A 16929-nucleotide genomic window follows, 5' to 3' on the forward strand; every position below is an offset into this window, starting at 1 on the left:
CTTGCTAGTTTAGAAAAATGTTAATGACCCAATGATTGCTTTTACTTTAATTGCCCACGCCTAGAAGTTTAGTTGGGAAGCTGAACGCAGATTGTTTCACTGCCAAAACCTGGAGCCGGCCACAAAATCATTCCGAGAGCGAAACTGCCTCTTGCTGAATCAACATGTCCAACCATTAAAGGCAGCATTACTCATCCTGTGTATAACGTTATGGCTAAATGAAGGAATACCTTGGTTTACTTGACCGCAATCCAATTTTGGCCTGCAATGAAATTTGTGTTGCCGCACAAAAATTAACGTTCTTAAAAAAATGCTCCGTATGAGTCGTATCACCGTTTCAGTATATAAATGGGCTTAATAAGAATACACACCAAGGCCTTTCTAGTGGCCCATTTCACGTGATATTCGCCTGTGCCAAACGGAGACGATCTGATTTCTCTCTATGCGTTCGTCTAATTCCCAGCAACGCGCAAATGAGAGGTTGGAGTAGCAGACTCGCAATATTCATATGCATGCTTGGGAAATAATATGCGCTGCCAACATGGCTAATTTAATAAATTTATCTTTTGCTTAATTTTCCTAAGTGTGGCACCTAACCCAAATATTGTCTGGCCACTTAAAATCAGCCTCATGTTTGGAATTTTGCCTGTGACTCGCACAAACTGATATTTGCGGCATGAAATTTGCCATCTTATAAACGGAAGACAGAGTCAATTCCACAATGTGCATCAGTGCATGTACAGAATCTGCAGATATCTCTCCATAATCCATGTACTACCTTGGTACCTACATTTCAAAAAAATAAGCTCCTTTCATGTGTAAAAATTTACATATCAAACCCGCCTATCTTTTTGAAATGAAGAAAGTAGTATTAAACTTGACCAGTGTGAGTGTTTGGCAGGGTCAGAATGTCATCAGCAAATAAAAATGCGAAAATGCTATGTATACACCGGATTTCATACCCCAAAATCTTACCCGCTATGTGTCAACTTTTTATTTGCTCACTCTTAAAACGGACTCCCTATTTTTCTCTGGTGGGGGTAGGATGAAGATGAGGATGAAATATGGGGTGAATATAGATGACACATAGGGGTGTAGAAAGTTGGGTATAGAGGTGGTGTATACCTAGCAGCTTCGATACAAATGTATAATACTGAGGCAGAAGTACTCTCACCTAGAGTCCTGGTTGCCTAGTCTTAATTACTTTCTAAGTTAAGGAAAATATCTTAATTCTGCTCTCGAGTACCATAGTTGAGTGAAGCACTTAGCTCAAGTAATCTTTACACTTTGATTAATACCCATTTTAGAAAGTCGACTTAAACCTCAATTTACATTTAACTTTTTGAAGGTTAACCAAACAAACAAACATAGTTCTTTGTCAAGCTAGCCTTTGTAATTGGGCTTGGAAAGCTGATTCTAATGAGAATTTTCCTTTTTAAGGGTTATTTTATGTACAAGTAATCTAAACTTTCCTTCTGAACTTTTGATACATCAAAGACATCCCCCCTTAGATTTCCACTACAAGGTTTTGAAAAGTTCATTGTTTCCATATTTTGTATGGCAAAATGCTTTCGGTTTAAAAGAGAGTCACTGTGTTTTGTAACTTTCAGATGGTTACTAATGGACACATATTCTTTGCTGTTTATAGGTGTGCTTCTTTTATAGCTTAATGAGAATTTTACTACATTTGGTTAAACTCTTGCTTTACATCTCCCTTTAGCCATATAGACCCTACCATACCTTGGGTGAAGTCCAAACTGGTTAGGCCTTTAGCTCTTTTATCCCAAAGCAACAAACTCGCCCTATTTGGTGTCTAGAATTAAAATGTTGATGACTTTAATTGTGGAGTTTTCAAATATAATATCAACACTCAACGATTTTATTTTTTGGTTATATGCATCACTCAAAACCGATTTGAGTAGAATATTGATTTTGAGGCATCAAGATCCAACAATTTTATCTCTCCACTACATTTTTTTAAACCATTACTTTCGAGTTCGCCACACTTGTTATAACTAATTTCAGGTGAAGAAATAACATAGCAAATACCCATGTAAGAAAAATGCTAAATTTAGTGGGGACTAGCTTGAAACCCGTTCTACGCACCGGGACTGATAGAATTTCTTATATCGTCAGTTCATGTTCACTGTGGCGGGTTTTCGCTCCGCACCCGTCCTAATAAGAGTTCTAATAAGCTTATAGAATTACTATCCAACAGATTAACAATTAACAGGTAAAACTTTATAATAATCAAATATATAATATTATTATGATTTGAAGATCTAACACAGTTTTGAAAACTAATTTTATGCAATATAATAAAATAATAATCAATTTTACAAATAAACTAAAACATAGTATTGAGCTATATATACATAATTAGTTCTTTTTTTAGTATTTAACCCGTGCTTCGAACCGGGTACGACGAAATCGATCCTCAGTTGGGCGAAGCCCCGCACTCATCCAAGAAGGGATCTCAATTAACAACTGCAGTGGACCATGAAAACACCAATTATCATATTGATTTTTTTTTGAAGCAATCATTTAGTAGATTAACAATCGGAACCAAATTATTCACCACTTATATATTGTTTAAAGTGTTGGAGATTAAGAAATCCTCTTAAATAAAATACTTTTGAAAAATTATACCGACCTTTGAAATCAATAAGTAGTTCATTACATTACATGTATCAGTACTATTGGTAGTAACTGAAACACCATACTTTTTATGCAGTTGTATCAATATCTGATATTGGAGACGCTAAAAAAAATGACATTAATATTAAATAGATTGAAAACTCTTAGTGCACAACATATGAATTGTTTCCAGTCAAAGAAAATGTTATCAAGGAAATGCATTGATATAACATTCTTCGAAAATCATATATTTGTGTTAAGAATTAAGGGACCAACTCAACTGCTCTTCCAGGCTCCAACAATTCTTATAGTTAAATGAAAGATCACATTCATCAACTCTAAATAGGGCAAAGCATATGAAGTGATTCTCGTCAAAGAAAATGTAATTAAGGAAACGTACATTTATATTTTTCTTCAGAAATCATATACTTGCGTTAAAATAAAGCGGCTAACTCAACTGTTTTTCTAGGCTCCAACTTCTTGTAGTTGAATGAAAAATCACACATATTATGTAGTTTGTGTTGATATCTGACATTAAAGACATTAAAAATAACACGATACTAATATTAAACAGATTGCCAACCCTAAAAAGTCTGAAACATACGAAGTGCTTCCCGTCAAAAAAGTAATCAAGGAAATGTCATTAGTCATTATATAGGGATCGATATGTGATATTAGCGATATTAAAAAAAAATGATATTAATATAAAATAGATTGCAAGCTCTAAATAACGCAAAGCATATGAAGTGTTTCCCGTCAAAGAAAATGTAATTAAGGAAACACACATATATATTTTTCTTCAGAAACCCTATACTTGCGTAAAAAATCAAGTGGGTAACTTAATTTTTTACCGTCGAAGTTGATGTAATCAAGAAAATGCATTGATATATCTTTCTTCAGAAATCATATACTTGTGTTAAGAATCAAGCGGTCAACCCATCCCAGGTACCAACTCCTTATAGTTAAATGAAAAATCACACTCAAATATTAGTATATGATATTAGAGACATTAAAAGAACACACGATATAACATAAAATAGTTTTCCAATTCTAGATAGCACAAAACAGATAAAATGCTTCCCGTCAAAGAAGTTGTAATCAAGCAATAAACTAACATCGCACTAAGACTCTGTTTGAATACTCGTGATTGTTACTTTAACCGTAAGGATTGTCCACTAATTAATGATTGGAGTACCTTTATTAGCAAAGAGAATCTAAATTGTATTGGTTAATTAAATAATTTGGTTGCTGGATTTTTAGTGATGCATATAGCTAATTTATTATGTATGTGGCTTGAAACAAAACGTAAAACTCTCTTGGTATTGAACGATTAAAGGGACGTTTTTTTTATATCAACCGTAGGTCAAGTTAACGAAGTGCCGTTACAACATGGTCTATTAAACAAAGAAATTTCATGCGTATATCATGTTCGAGAAAGAAAAAGAATAATAAGAATAAGTTTCACAAAAATTATAATTCAATAATCTTGAATAACCCCATCATTGGGATTTACATCCATCCTTATTCCTATTTACCTATTTCATATTAACATTTATCCTTTTGGCCCTACATAAAATTGAAAATGATGGAAGAGGCCAGTATCATCCTGGTTTATAATTATATATTCACTACTACATCATCGAAAAGACTTGTACATGTTTAGAGAATATATCTAAGATGACAAAGAGAATTATTCATTTTACGAATGTCCATGCCAGTGTCCTTAATATAGACCTTTGAGACTCGCCTGCAAAGAAAACAATGAGAATTGAGAAATGAAAATGAATTAAATTGCTTTGTGTGGCAACAAAATATAACAAAGTAATGGAAAGATTTTTCTTCCTAAATTAATTCAAAAATACAGGGTAAGAAATTTTTTTCTTTTTTAACATACTAAGAGCATCTCCAATAGAAGATGAAGATCTTTTTTTTTATGACACATAGGATTTTAGACTCCTATTTACATTAAATTCATCTTCAACAGTAGGTCATATTAAATAGGAAGGGTGTCAAAATAAATATGAAGGTCATAGATAAAGTCTTATTTAGACCTTGGGAATGACTTCCACGTTATCTTTTTCACCATATATTAATATTTTACTTTTAAATAAAATTTTCTAAACCAATAGGAAAAAAGAATCAATTTTATAATTATCCAAATAAACAAATCCTTAAAATAAGACCGCACACTGTTGGAGATAGTTCATGAACAAAAGGTGGCTATTTTTTCTATATACATATGACCCCATAAATAAGGATCTAAATAAAAACTCCACATAGACTTTTAACACCCACTCTTGGAGATGCTCTAAATATTTAAGCTAGTCGTTTGGGAATCTTTTACCATAAGTAGACCTCTAAAGATATTTTTACCCTAAGTTTTTTTTAGATAGTTTAAGTTTTATAATCACTAATTTAAAATTTTCTTTCCATATATAATTACAACAGTTGAAAAAGATTACGTCATTAATATGTATGCATCTTTCCATAAATGCTTCAAGAAATAAATCTTTCCATAAATATAATAGGTGTAAATTACTAATTTTAAAGAAATTAAGCTAACAGTTACATAAAGTCTAAAGTCGCCAACATTTTGGTTAACTATGTTGGTTCTAACAGAGAATTATCTAATTTAAACCTACTCATATTTTCATCCTCCCTCCACTAACATGGGAAAAGTTTTTCTTACACCTAATGGAGTAAATTTAAGCAAATTTAAGTCCGAAAGTATCAAATTATTAGAAATCTATTTGTAGCGTGCATATAAAACTTAGGTAATGTCAATTCACAAAAAAATTCCAGATGAAAAATTATTAATAGAGTGTTCTTAATAAAAATCAAAAAATTGTCGAACCTAAGTAGGGAAGTGATGGATTGAGCCCCTGCATCAGGAAGTGATGGATGAAATTGGTTGTGTTTCTTCTCCACCATGATCCAAAACCATTATTCATTCATTGCTCATCCAGGACAATCCTCAATTCCCTTGTAGGATTCAAAGAGCCTTCCAGACTTCTGGATGAATAGCTATACACTAAGTTGGAACAACACCAGTATTCGAGACGGTAGCCGAGACACCTCCATAAGCAAATCGACATCAATGTATTCTTTCCCAGCAGTTGCTTGCACAAAGATGTGAATCACAAGGATATACCAAACATATAAGTAAATGGATTTACCAAATTGAGATTTTGACTAACACCACATGTTTGGAATGTCCTGTCGGTGTCTTCATCGGCATAACGAATCTGATTCGCGGAATATACAAATTATAAGCACCATTTAATCCGCACTGCTCCCTGCTTAGGCCAAAACCTAGAATTTGTGTCAAGCGAATGATACCAACAACACAAAAAATACAACTACCATTATAATGAATAGGTGTGTCTCTCCTTCCCAAAATTTATCATTTTTAGATCATGAACATGTGAACTGCGGTAACCATTATAATCAAATAATCTCAATGAACTAACCATTTGTGTGAACTCAAAATATCATACCGTGAACAACATCACAAAAAAAGAACAACAAAACTATTAAACACCTACTTTTGCTATAGACATTTTATTTTTAGAAAATCATCATAATAAAACAAAAAATGAAGAAAACAAAATAAACAACCTTACGTAGCATCTTCATAAGCTAAACCCCACTAATACACACCACTTTACTCCACAAATTTTAATCAAAATTAGTCCACCATATCAATTACTTTCTCTCAGCATAATTGTTTTTAGGCATTTCCTCAGCCCCGCAGAAAGTAGCCAATATCAATTTATGTGTAAAATGCACCCACAAATAATCATGCTTACCGCATTCTAATGAAATTATTCTGGAATTGCTCTCGCCCCTGAAACACAGAGATAGTCAACAAACAAACTATAACCTTGGCAGAAACCGAATTGAGACCTAAATAAAAATTGGTACTTAAATTTCACATTTTCAAACAGACACTTTTGATGAGATGTCGACTTCCTAAACCACCTTTCGAAACTAAAGATTTTGATTTTTCTGAAAAGATCAAACCTAGAAACATCATGGACTATATTGAAAATAGGTAAGAAACATACCACCAGTTAAAGCTTAATATTGTATTGACGTCTCATCACCTACAACCTATTGATTACATGCCAAACAAAAAATAAAATAGATTAGACAACAAAATCCTAGATTGTAAGAAATCGAAAAAAAAAAAAAAAGGGGAAAAAAAACCCGAAAAGAAAAGTAACGTGCAAAAAATGAGGTTTGGCTTTCGCTTGAACTATTTGTAAATTTCGATAAGAAATCACTTTTATAAAGAAATCTTAAAAGAATAAAATTAGGCAAATTATTTTCATAATTTATTAACAACATATTAGTATTAATTAAAAGATTTTTAATAATAATAGTAGCGACTACTTGATAGTAGTATTATTAAAGAAATTATCTGTGTATTGATATTTTTTTCCCCAAATAACCGCGTGTATATTAAAGGCATACCATTTTTAAGATCATATTAATATCAATTTAAATATTTTTACCCCATTGAAATGGATAAAATCTTTGAAATTATTTTATGTATCAGATTTATGAATATGCTTGGATTTTTTGTCAGTTTTTAACGCATAAACACGTCTGGATTTTCTAGATGTTTATTATTAATACTAAAAATTCATATAATTATTCTTAGATTTTTTTCCTTATAAAAGATTCAAAAATACTTATTATTTTATTCCATAAATATGTCGAATTGATTTTTTTTATTTCAGCCATAAATGTACGAAATTAATATAGTAGTTTTTTTTCCAGGATTTTTTATAATAAATAATTGTGTTTTATTTTAATCATATATTTCCGAAATTACTATAGTAGTTTTCTTATAATAAAAATTATTATTTTATTCCATAAATATGTTGAATTGGTTTTTTTTTTGTATTTAAGTCATAAATGTACGAAATTAATATAGTAGTTGTTTTTATTTTCTGTATTTCATATAATAAATATCTGAAGTTATAAAAGATTCAAAAAATATAAATTATATTATTTTATTCCATAAATATGTTGAATTGATTTTTTTTTTTTTTATTTTAATCATAAATGACCGAAATAATATAGTAGTTTACATTATTTTCTGGATTTTCAAAATAAATGCACGAAATTAATATAGCAATTTTTTTAAATAATGAGGGTCGTCCGTCGCGTGTGTCCCAACAATCCACCCAATCTACACCGCACATTGTCAGATCAACGCACCATGTCTAACGAAATTTCATCCGACGAATACAAATGCTTTCTCAATTAATCAATGAGAGCGCGAGGTTACGCTCACCAACCAATAGGAGAGAGGATAAGCTCCACAAGTACTATTTTTATTCTGGAGTGAGGGATAGTATTGATTTTTTAGGTTGTTGATGGTTGTAACCGGGCATACCTCCAAACTGGAATGAAAATTTTGGACACATAAATTAGGTCTGGAAGCAAACCTGTCCCAAACAAAATGGCTCCATCACTTAACCGTCCAATTATAGAATACGTGCTTCGAGGAAGAAAACTAAAAACGTAAAGAGGTAGTACATCAAAAAGATTGAAGGCTCCATTCATACACGATAGAAATTCCGTTCATACGTTGAGAAAATTTGACTATTTAAAGCACAGATTCGGTCGTTCAATACTGCGCAATAGTAAAACAAATGCATTACAATGACTAATACGCCCTCATAAAACATATAAACGAGAGAGTGAAATATGAACTGTAGAGGATAGTTTTCGTCAAATGAAAGGTAAAAACGAGATGAGAGGAGAAGATTTTGTAATTCCTTGACTTTCAATCACAACCACTGAATATTTAAGCATTTCCCATGAGTGAAATTCAAGCAATGGGGTAAAGTTTAGTAACCCAAATATCTAATTGCTGAAAATAAAATAAAAAATGATCAAACTGCGCAAAATAAGGTCTTTAGAAATTGGATCATCATCAATTAAAGGAAACAATAATGATAAGGCAAAGGGTATATATTCACGTATATCTCATTTTTCAGATGACATGTCAGAATAATACTGGATAAGAGATGGAACTCTAGTAAGTTGGAAGATTCGAATGAAAAGGAATGAGTTTATAAGGTCTCTTGGATCCGAAGTATGAGGTTTCTTATACGATTTTACACCAACAATAACCAGATATTACAGCAACCCCTAACCTAGAATTGGCAAAATTAGGTTTTATTTGTTATAATGAGTTTTTATGAGAAAATCTTAAAGTTACACCATTCTACAGTCGCCATTCAACAAATATAGATCACTTTACTTGCAAACAAAAACTATATATATATACAGCTAAGTGAGAAGAATTAAAGAACACTAAACTCCATTACTAGTTTACAACTTTATCCATTTGTTGATCAGAGAGATATAAACTCAAAGTATCTTGGTTTAGTTTGATTTGATTGCTGTAAAGATGTTGTTAGCATCTAGAGATGAAGATGATCGGCGTATACGATGTTTTCGTGGTCGTCTTGTTTGTGTTTTACTTCTACTTCAGATGATCTGTACTGTCAATGGAGATAATGATCAAGAGAAGGTATTTCTGCATGTCTTATTGTTAATTTGCAGATCTTTTAGTGATTAGTAGTCGTTTAAGATTATGAATCTGATGATGATGTTTTTATAATTTGCAGAAATTCTATATTGTATATTTGGGTGATTCACCTGTTCTTAAGGATTCCATTGTTGATTCACATATCAATATTCTCTCAGATGTTGTCGGAAGGTGCATGCATTTTTTTTCATAACCCTAGACTTATTATTACCTCATGCAGTTTAATTTGGATCCTAACGTTATATTGATGATGAACATAAAACAGTGAACTTGCTGCAAAGGATTCGATCGTACACAGTTACGTCAACAACTTTAATGCATTTGCCGCAAAGTTATCACCTGAGGAAGCTAAGCGACTTGAAAGTATGCGCAGTGTATATATATACATGGATTAAGAACCCATGATTAAGTACAGTTGTATTTTGAATCCTAATGTTGATCGATTTTCTATCGTGTAGGTTCGAGGGGTGTGGTTTCGGTGTTTCCCAATCAACAAAGAAAACTTCATACAACCAAAACATGGGATTTCTTGGGATTTCCTCACAATGTTAAGAGAAAGGTGAAACTAGAGAGCAATCTAGTTGTGGGTTTAATAGATACAGGTACATATACATCACTTATAGTAACCATAAGTTTGATATCACTTATTGTTTGCTAATCAAGTGAAGTTGAATTTAAAGGGATTACGCCGGGATCTGAGAGCTTTAATGACAAAGGGTTTGGTCCTCCACCTGCTAAATGGAAGGGATCTTGTGGCCCTTATGCCAATTTTTCTTGCAACAAGTAAGTATTTTTAGTCTTTCAGTCAAGCCATGTCTGCACAGCTTTTGCATGGAATTTGGAGCATGTAATTTCGCCATGCTAACCTAAAAAGTGGTCCAAAATGAAGAGTTCTGCATTTTTTTAGAAATTTGTTACTCTAATCAAATTCCTAAGTAGAAGTGGTGGTTTTACTCAAATTTTTCTTGTAGAACTTTGGCTAATTAAAAGAAAATATAGTGCTCTGATTTAATTGTCTTTGTCGAACACCCGGTAACAAATTGTTGCATGAACCCCAACAATTTAAAGTATATAGTGATAAAATGGAAAAAATTGGGATAAGGTGGTTTATACGTCAAACAATTATGGTCATGAAGTGTGGCTGTCATTCTACTGCTTTTAGATCACTATAGCTTCTTTCTGTTACAACTTGCTAACAAAAACGAAATTAAGGAAGAAAATGAGAATTTTTGTTTGTTTGTACATATGATTGAGGCAAATCTCTTATCATGACACATTCTAAACTTTTGTTCTTCTTCTGTGTGTTTTCTTTTGAAGTAAAATAGTAGGAGGAAGGTACTTCAAATTAGATAAAGAACATGATGAATTAGATGATTTATCACCACTTGATGTACAAGGCCACGGGACGCACACATCATCAACAGTATTAGGAAATGTAGTAAACGGTGCAAACCTATTAGGACTAGGAAAGGGTGCGGCGAGAGGAGCAGTACCAGCAGCAAGAGTAGCAATGTACAAAGTATGTTGGGCAAGTTCTGGTTGTCAAGACATGGATTTATTAGCTGCTTTTGATGCAGCCATTGAAGATGGTGTTGATGTAATCTCGATATCAATTGGTGGTCAATCTGAAAATTACTTTAAAGATCCGATAGCCATCGGAGCGTTTCACGCTATGAAAAAAGGAATCATAACAGTTGCTTCAGCTGGCAATGAGGGACCTGACTTGGCTTCGGTAGTCAACCACGCCCCTTGGATTTTGACGGTTGCTGCTAGCGGCATTGATAGAGAATACAGAAGTAAAGTTACGCTGGGAAATGGAAAATCTTTTTACGTAAATACTGCGCTCTTGTGGTCATTGTTTCTCATTTCATTCTTGTGCATGCCTTCTTTTGTTAATTTTTGGCTTTGCCATTGTGTGGAACTGCAGGGAATCGGAATTAATGCCGTTAGTCCAAAGCGAAAAATGAATCCTTTAATTAGTGGAGCCGATGCTGGTTTCAATAAGTCCGACGATCCATCGGAATCAAGGTAACAGACTGATAATAAATACCCTCCATTGATACAAATGTGAATCTAAGACTAAATATTTTTTTTTTCTTTTTTATGACTACAGTTATTGCTCGGATGATTCTTTGGACCCAAAGAAGGTAAAAGGAAAAGTTGTGTTATGTGAATTACAGTCATGGGGTGTTGATTCTGTTGTAGCTAAAGCAGGCGGAACGGGAACACTCTTAGATAGTTCACAGAATCCTGATACTGCTCAAATTTTCATGGCTTCTGGAACTGTGATCAACGAGACTCTCACCAAAATGGTTAAAAATTACATAAAATCGACCAGGTAAAAACAATGAAAATAAAATGACCTCGTATAGGCTTTGGGTTTTATAACTTAAAATTGAATTCTTACCTTGCTGAAATGTTAATAAATGCAGATCACCATCGGCTGTAATATACAAGACCCAAGAAATGAAGGTTAAAGCTCCATTTGTGGCATCCTTTTCATCACGGGGGCCTAACTCTGGTTCACGTCGTCTACTCAAAGTAAGAATGTTGTATCACTAAAACACGTATAAAAGTGCAAATCGCTTTTATGAAAATTTTAACAGCAGTTTAGAGTATACTGGTGGCTAAAAGTTACATTCTGTCATAACTGATTGCTTTGTGTTGTTAAACAGCCCGATATCACTGCACCAGGCATTGACATATTGGCAGCATTTACTCCTCTTCGGTCAATAAGTGGTATAGAAGGTGACACCAAGCATTCCAAGTTCAACATCATGTCAGGTACATCCATGTCATGCCCTCACGTCGCTGGTGTTGCTGCTTACGTCAAGTCATTCCATCCAGCTTGGTCTCCTTCTGCCATTAAATCTGCCATACTCACCACCGGTAAGACAAACTCAAAAATCACTCAAAGTCGTAGATATCCAAGTCCATACTCAAAAATAATCCTAGTTATTGTTTGACATTCACAATTTGCGAATTTGATTAACAGCAACGCACATGAGACCGGATGTAAATGCCGAACTTGCATACGGAGCTGGTCAAGTAAACCCGAAGCAAGCAGTGCATCCAGGATTAATCTACGACATGAATCAATTACCGTACATCCAATTCTTATGTCAAGAAGGTTATAAAGATGACGGTATCAGAATCATTGTTGGTTCAAAATCAGTGAACTGTTCAGAATTACCTCCTCCAAGTGGTCATGATGCTCTAAATTATCCAACAATGCAAGTAACTATGAAAACAACCGATAAGAAGCCTGTCGCTGCGGTTTTCAAAAGAACTGTCACGAATGTCGGTCCTGCAAAATCGATTTACAATGCCACCATTGTTTCACCTAAAGAAGTAGATATTACAGTGAAACCCATGAGTCTGGTATTCACAAAAAGGTTCCAGAAAATAAGTTTTACCGTTACGGTGAAGGGTAAAAGAGTCTCTCCAGACCAAGAACTTTTATCTGGTTCATTGACATGGAAGAGTAATATCCATAGTGTTAGAAGTCCTATTCTTCTTTTTACTTCAGATTACTTTTAGTCTGATGTTTTTATGATCAAAATAATTAATTAGTTCGCAGAAATTTGAATTAGTTATTCAAATAAGAAAAAATTTGTACACATTTTTATGAAGCTAATCCAAAAGAACACCATGTTCATTTGTACAGTATTTATCAGTCACCCTAGCTAATTTGGTTCAATCTGGAACCAGATAAAAGTTTTAATCTTGAACACCATTTGAACAGATAGAATTTTCCAAGAATTTTTTTGGCTCCTCCACTTTTAGGCTTTGTTGCTTTTTTCAAACTAAGATTAGTTTCTCGGAGTTTTCGTAAATCTTTCAAAGAAGTAACATTAGTTTCTCCCAAAACTTTCAAAGAAACAGTACTCCGTATGTGAGGAATCGCATCAATGTACATAGATCTCATTCGCATAGCCTTATCATCCCAAAGCTTGTTTAAGGTAGAAGTTTTAGGGTCATAGCAATAGAGTCCGTGGCCAGAATGTTTATCCCACATTGAAAATTCCTTGCTCCTTGTAATTGCTAGTGGCTTAGAAAAATATGGCTTCTCTAGAAGCATGCTAAACTCCTTAATCCAGCACGACGAACTTCTCTTGTATCCCCATATGTCAGCGCGAGGAGTTGTATGGCTTGTATGAACCAAATACAAATTATTATTCCCTCCAAGCAACTTTAGTGGAGAAATGGGACAAGTGTATTGTAAATTTTCAGAACATGGCAATGGGATGTAATGGAATTCCTCATGCTCCAAATCGAAGGCCACAATCTCTCCTTCTTGTACCTTACGACCACTTCGCTGCAACCAGTAAATTTCTCCATTTGCGTAGATACCTGATGAAAAACTGAACGTGCAACGTTTGTCACGGTCTATAAATCCAATGTATCTCCACTCACCACCAACAGTATATACTTGAGCGTGTCCCTTATGTTCCTCCTGAAGATAATATATTGTGATAACCTTGTAATGATTAGTTGATGGGCAATAACCAAACTCAGTTTCTAAACGACCATAACCGAACCTAGGTAAGCTTGGTTTATTATCCCCGGGGACTTCAGAGTAATTGAATTCCGGAAGAAAGACAGATTCTCCGGTGAACGGGTTACAGATTAGAAAAGGATCTAGAGCATGTAAATTATATTTTCCAAAAAAAACCAAACCATTGCAAGACCCAACCATAACATTTTTTGGAGCGGCTTCCGTAATCAATCTGCCGTGTTCTGTCTGGGTAATACAGTTGCTGTCAGAGTAGTAGTTGTTCACATTCATCTTTGAATGATCATACTCATCTTCATAGAAAAGTTGTTCTCTATAATTATTGTTGGTAGCCTGGTCGACAACACCATGAGAGAAAAGGAAACCTGACTTTTCAGTTTTACTTCGGAGGATTGCTCTCCAAGTTGTGCATACACGTTTGGCATGTAAAGCTGGCTCAATAAGTAATCGCCAAAGTATATTTTCTAAGATATCTGTGTGCAGCTTTTCCATGTTGCTGTGGTTGTTAACCAGGGAGATATTCCCCTTCAATTGTCGCACTGCAGTTATTTATAGACATCTAATCAATTCCTAAAATAACTTAGACTAAAGACTACACTAGTTTCTATATACCAACCTTATCATTATTGCTGAAGATACTATAAATAAGCATTGCCAGGTGGGGGAAGATACCCCTTCTTGCCTTTACATAGCTCTATCTAATCTAGAACGATTTTTTAGGGACCATGGTATTTTTGGAGAGACCGTGGTCTTATTAGGCCAACCTCCCTATATTTATAAGGGTTGTCCTAAAGTTAGGTAAATACACATTTATCCTTTACTTTAATTTAAATTAAAACTAACCTAATAACTATATAAATCTAATCATATAATATAATCTAAATGAATCTATTAACCAAAATCAAAATCAAAATCAAAAATAGGAGGGCAATCGAAATTTTTTAGCTTTGAAAAAAAAAATATTATCTTCTTCTTCTCTCTTTCCTTGACGTTCCTCGTTCGATTGAAAAACCCATCAATCGTTTTTTGATAAGGTAAATTCAGTAGAAATCATCAAATGATTGGGTAAATTGAGTAGAAATCATTAAAATATGGTTTAAATGGAAGTTAAAGTGGCATGTTCAAACTAGTTTTGTAACCGAACATTCTGAAACCAAGAACACGAAGAACACTTCGATTATCACGAATATATTTTTTCGTAACCGAACTCCGAGTTTGGTTGGTTCGCAAAAAATAGTTTTAATCGAACTCCTCATTGAAAACCAATATATTGTGTTCGGTTGGTTCGCAAAAAATAGTTTTAACCGAACTCCTCATTTAAAACCAATATATTGTGTTCGGTTTGTTCGCAAAAAATTCTAAAACTAGTTAGTAACCGAACATTACTCTGTAAATCCTATAAAAAAAGTTCGGTAACATGTATGTTTACCGAACGACTAAAACCTCCATTAAAGAGCGAGTTCGGTAACCTGCGTGTTTGGAAGAAGTAACTGAACTACACTTTCAGATGAGTTCGGTAACCTGTTCTTCACATAAGGTAACCGAACAAGTCCAAATCTACTCTAAAAATTTACAGTTTTTTGAAAATTTGGAGCAATTCAACCAACATTATCTAAGTTTGAAGCATACTCGGGTACCCAAATACCCTTCCTCCGGTTGTGGTTGGTAAAATCCATCGTTTTTCATGTTTTCCTTCTTCATCTTCTCTAACTTTACTCTCTCAATAATTCTACTTCTTTTAAAAAAAACTCATCTGATTTTTTAATCTCACTAATAATCTTTAACTTAATCATCTCACTAATCAGTACACTAACTAATCATTACCCAAAATTAATCAGGAGGGTAATTTAGATATTAATATAAATATTTAGATAAGGGGTGACTTAGATTTACTTATAATGTATTTACCCAAAATCAAACCATGGCCCCCCAAACAACCATGGTCCCCAAAAAATCGTTCCTAATCTAGGACGCTGAGATTGTCTCAGATTTGTGAGGATTTACCGAAGATCTAAGCCCAGTTAAGGCCCAGATTTAATATCAACATTGTCTGCCCTCTAACCTCTGTAAGGTGACACTACACATATCAAAGTAAATGCTATTTGAATCGCTTTTTGTGTATCAAAATAAATATTCTCTTTATCGGATGATGCTCATTTGAACCGTTTTTTGTGTGTATCCTACATAATTCCTTTGTTTCATGATAAAGTTTAAGATTATAACACCGAGTTAAATCATCTGAAGCTTTTTTTCTTCTTTTTTATGCCAAAGATGATAATCTTTGTTAAATGGAAACACTTAAATTGTCTGACAATAATTGACTCTCAATAATAATAGAGGACTATATATCTAGCAAAATCCTAATAACTCCATATTTACTACTGAATTTGTCTAGTTTATAAGCATCTTTTTTACAAGTTCTAGGAACAAAATGACACTCCTATCTTGGGATGGTTTTCAATCTATCAATGCCATGTAGCAGAATGACTTCATTCTCCCACCCTGTCACTGGGGAAGCTTTATTGAACTAAAACTATTTCTAGGACTAACTCTCCAAATTGAACTCTCCTTTTTCATCTGCTTCCACCACTATTTATATAGTTTTCTAAAGAAACCACTTTCCTTTTTCATTTCCACTACCATATCACTGCCCCTATGAGAATGCGCCACGTGTCATGAAAACAGAAAATCTTTCAATGAGAATGTGATACGCGTCAAATAATATCTCATCATGAAGTCACCATTTTCTTTATTTGGAAAATATATTATCCTTTATCTCATTTTTTTTTGTTTATTTTCTTCATTAAACAAAATATCTTCAATTATCCTTTATCATAATTAATGTCTTGCAAACGGGCTCCACCTACACACACCATGGCATGCTTACCACACTCTCATACCAAATAATTGGTCAAATAAGATAAATGTCCATAGTGTTTTGTAGGGCTTAGCCATTAAAGCATTAATTGGTTCATTTCCTCCATTTTACGACCATAATTCTGCATTTTTGTCCATCGAGCTTTATTCTCTAAAAACTGCAAAACTAAACAAAAACCATTAAATATGTACAAAATAAAGAACTAAATAAGTGTAAATTAAGATGTAAAAATGATGTGTTTACACACTCGTCATATTGATCTTGTTAAAGCCGTACGAATGTCCTTCACCAAAGATTTCTGAAAAGTACTTAGGTTGTCTTTTGCTT

At 33.5% G+C, this 16929-nt stretch overlaps 2 protein-coding genes across 2 annotated transcripts; one reads left to right on the forward strand and one right to left on the reverse strand.

The window, feature by feature from the left end:
* The first annotated feature begins 8945 nt into the window (after nucleotides 1-8945).
* Nucleotides 8946-12876, forward strand: LOC113306929 (subtilisin-like protease SBT4.14). The gene is made up of 11 exons (XM_026555843.1): nucleotides 8946-9190; nucleotides 9288-9379; nucleotides 9474-9571; nucleotides 9667-9810; nucleotides 9889-9991; nucleotides 10526-11039; nucleotides 11136-11236; nucleotides 11322-11546; nucleotides 11641-11749; nucleotides 11884-12097; nucleotides 12204-12876. Exons 1-11 carry the CDS (start codon nucleotides 9068-9070, stop codon nucleotides 12746-12748), a joined length of 2268 nt encoding a protein of 755 aa, XP_026411628.1. The 5' UTR covers nucleotides 8946-9067; the 3' UTR covers nucleotides 12749-12876.
* A 14-nt stretch (nucleotides 12877-12890) lies between these two features.
* Nucleotides 12891-14216, reverse strand: LOC113305054 (putative F-box protein At1g71320). The gene has a single exon (XM_026554165.1). It carries the CDS (start codon nucleotides 14214-14216, stop codon nucleotides 12891-12893), a length of 1326 nt encoding a protein of 441 aa, XP_026409950.1.
* Between the last annotated feature and the right edge of the window lie 2713 nt (nucleotides 14217-16929).

The sequence above is a fragment of the Papaver somniferum genome, chromosome 8 (genome assembly GCF_003573695.1).
Source record: "Papaver somniferum cultivar HN1 chromosome 8, ASM357369v1, whole genome shotgun sequence".
Classification (NCBI taxonomy): Eukaryota; Viridiplantae; Streptophyta; class Magnoliopsida; order Ranunculales; family Papaveraceae; genus Papaver; species Papaver somniferum.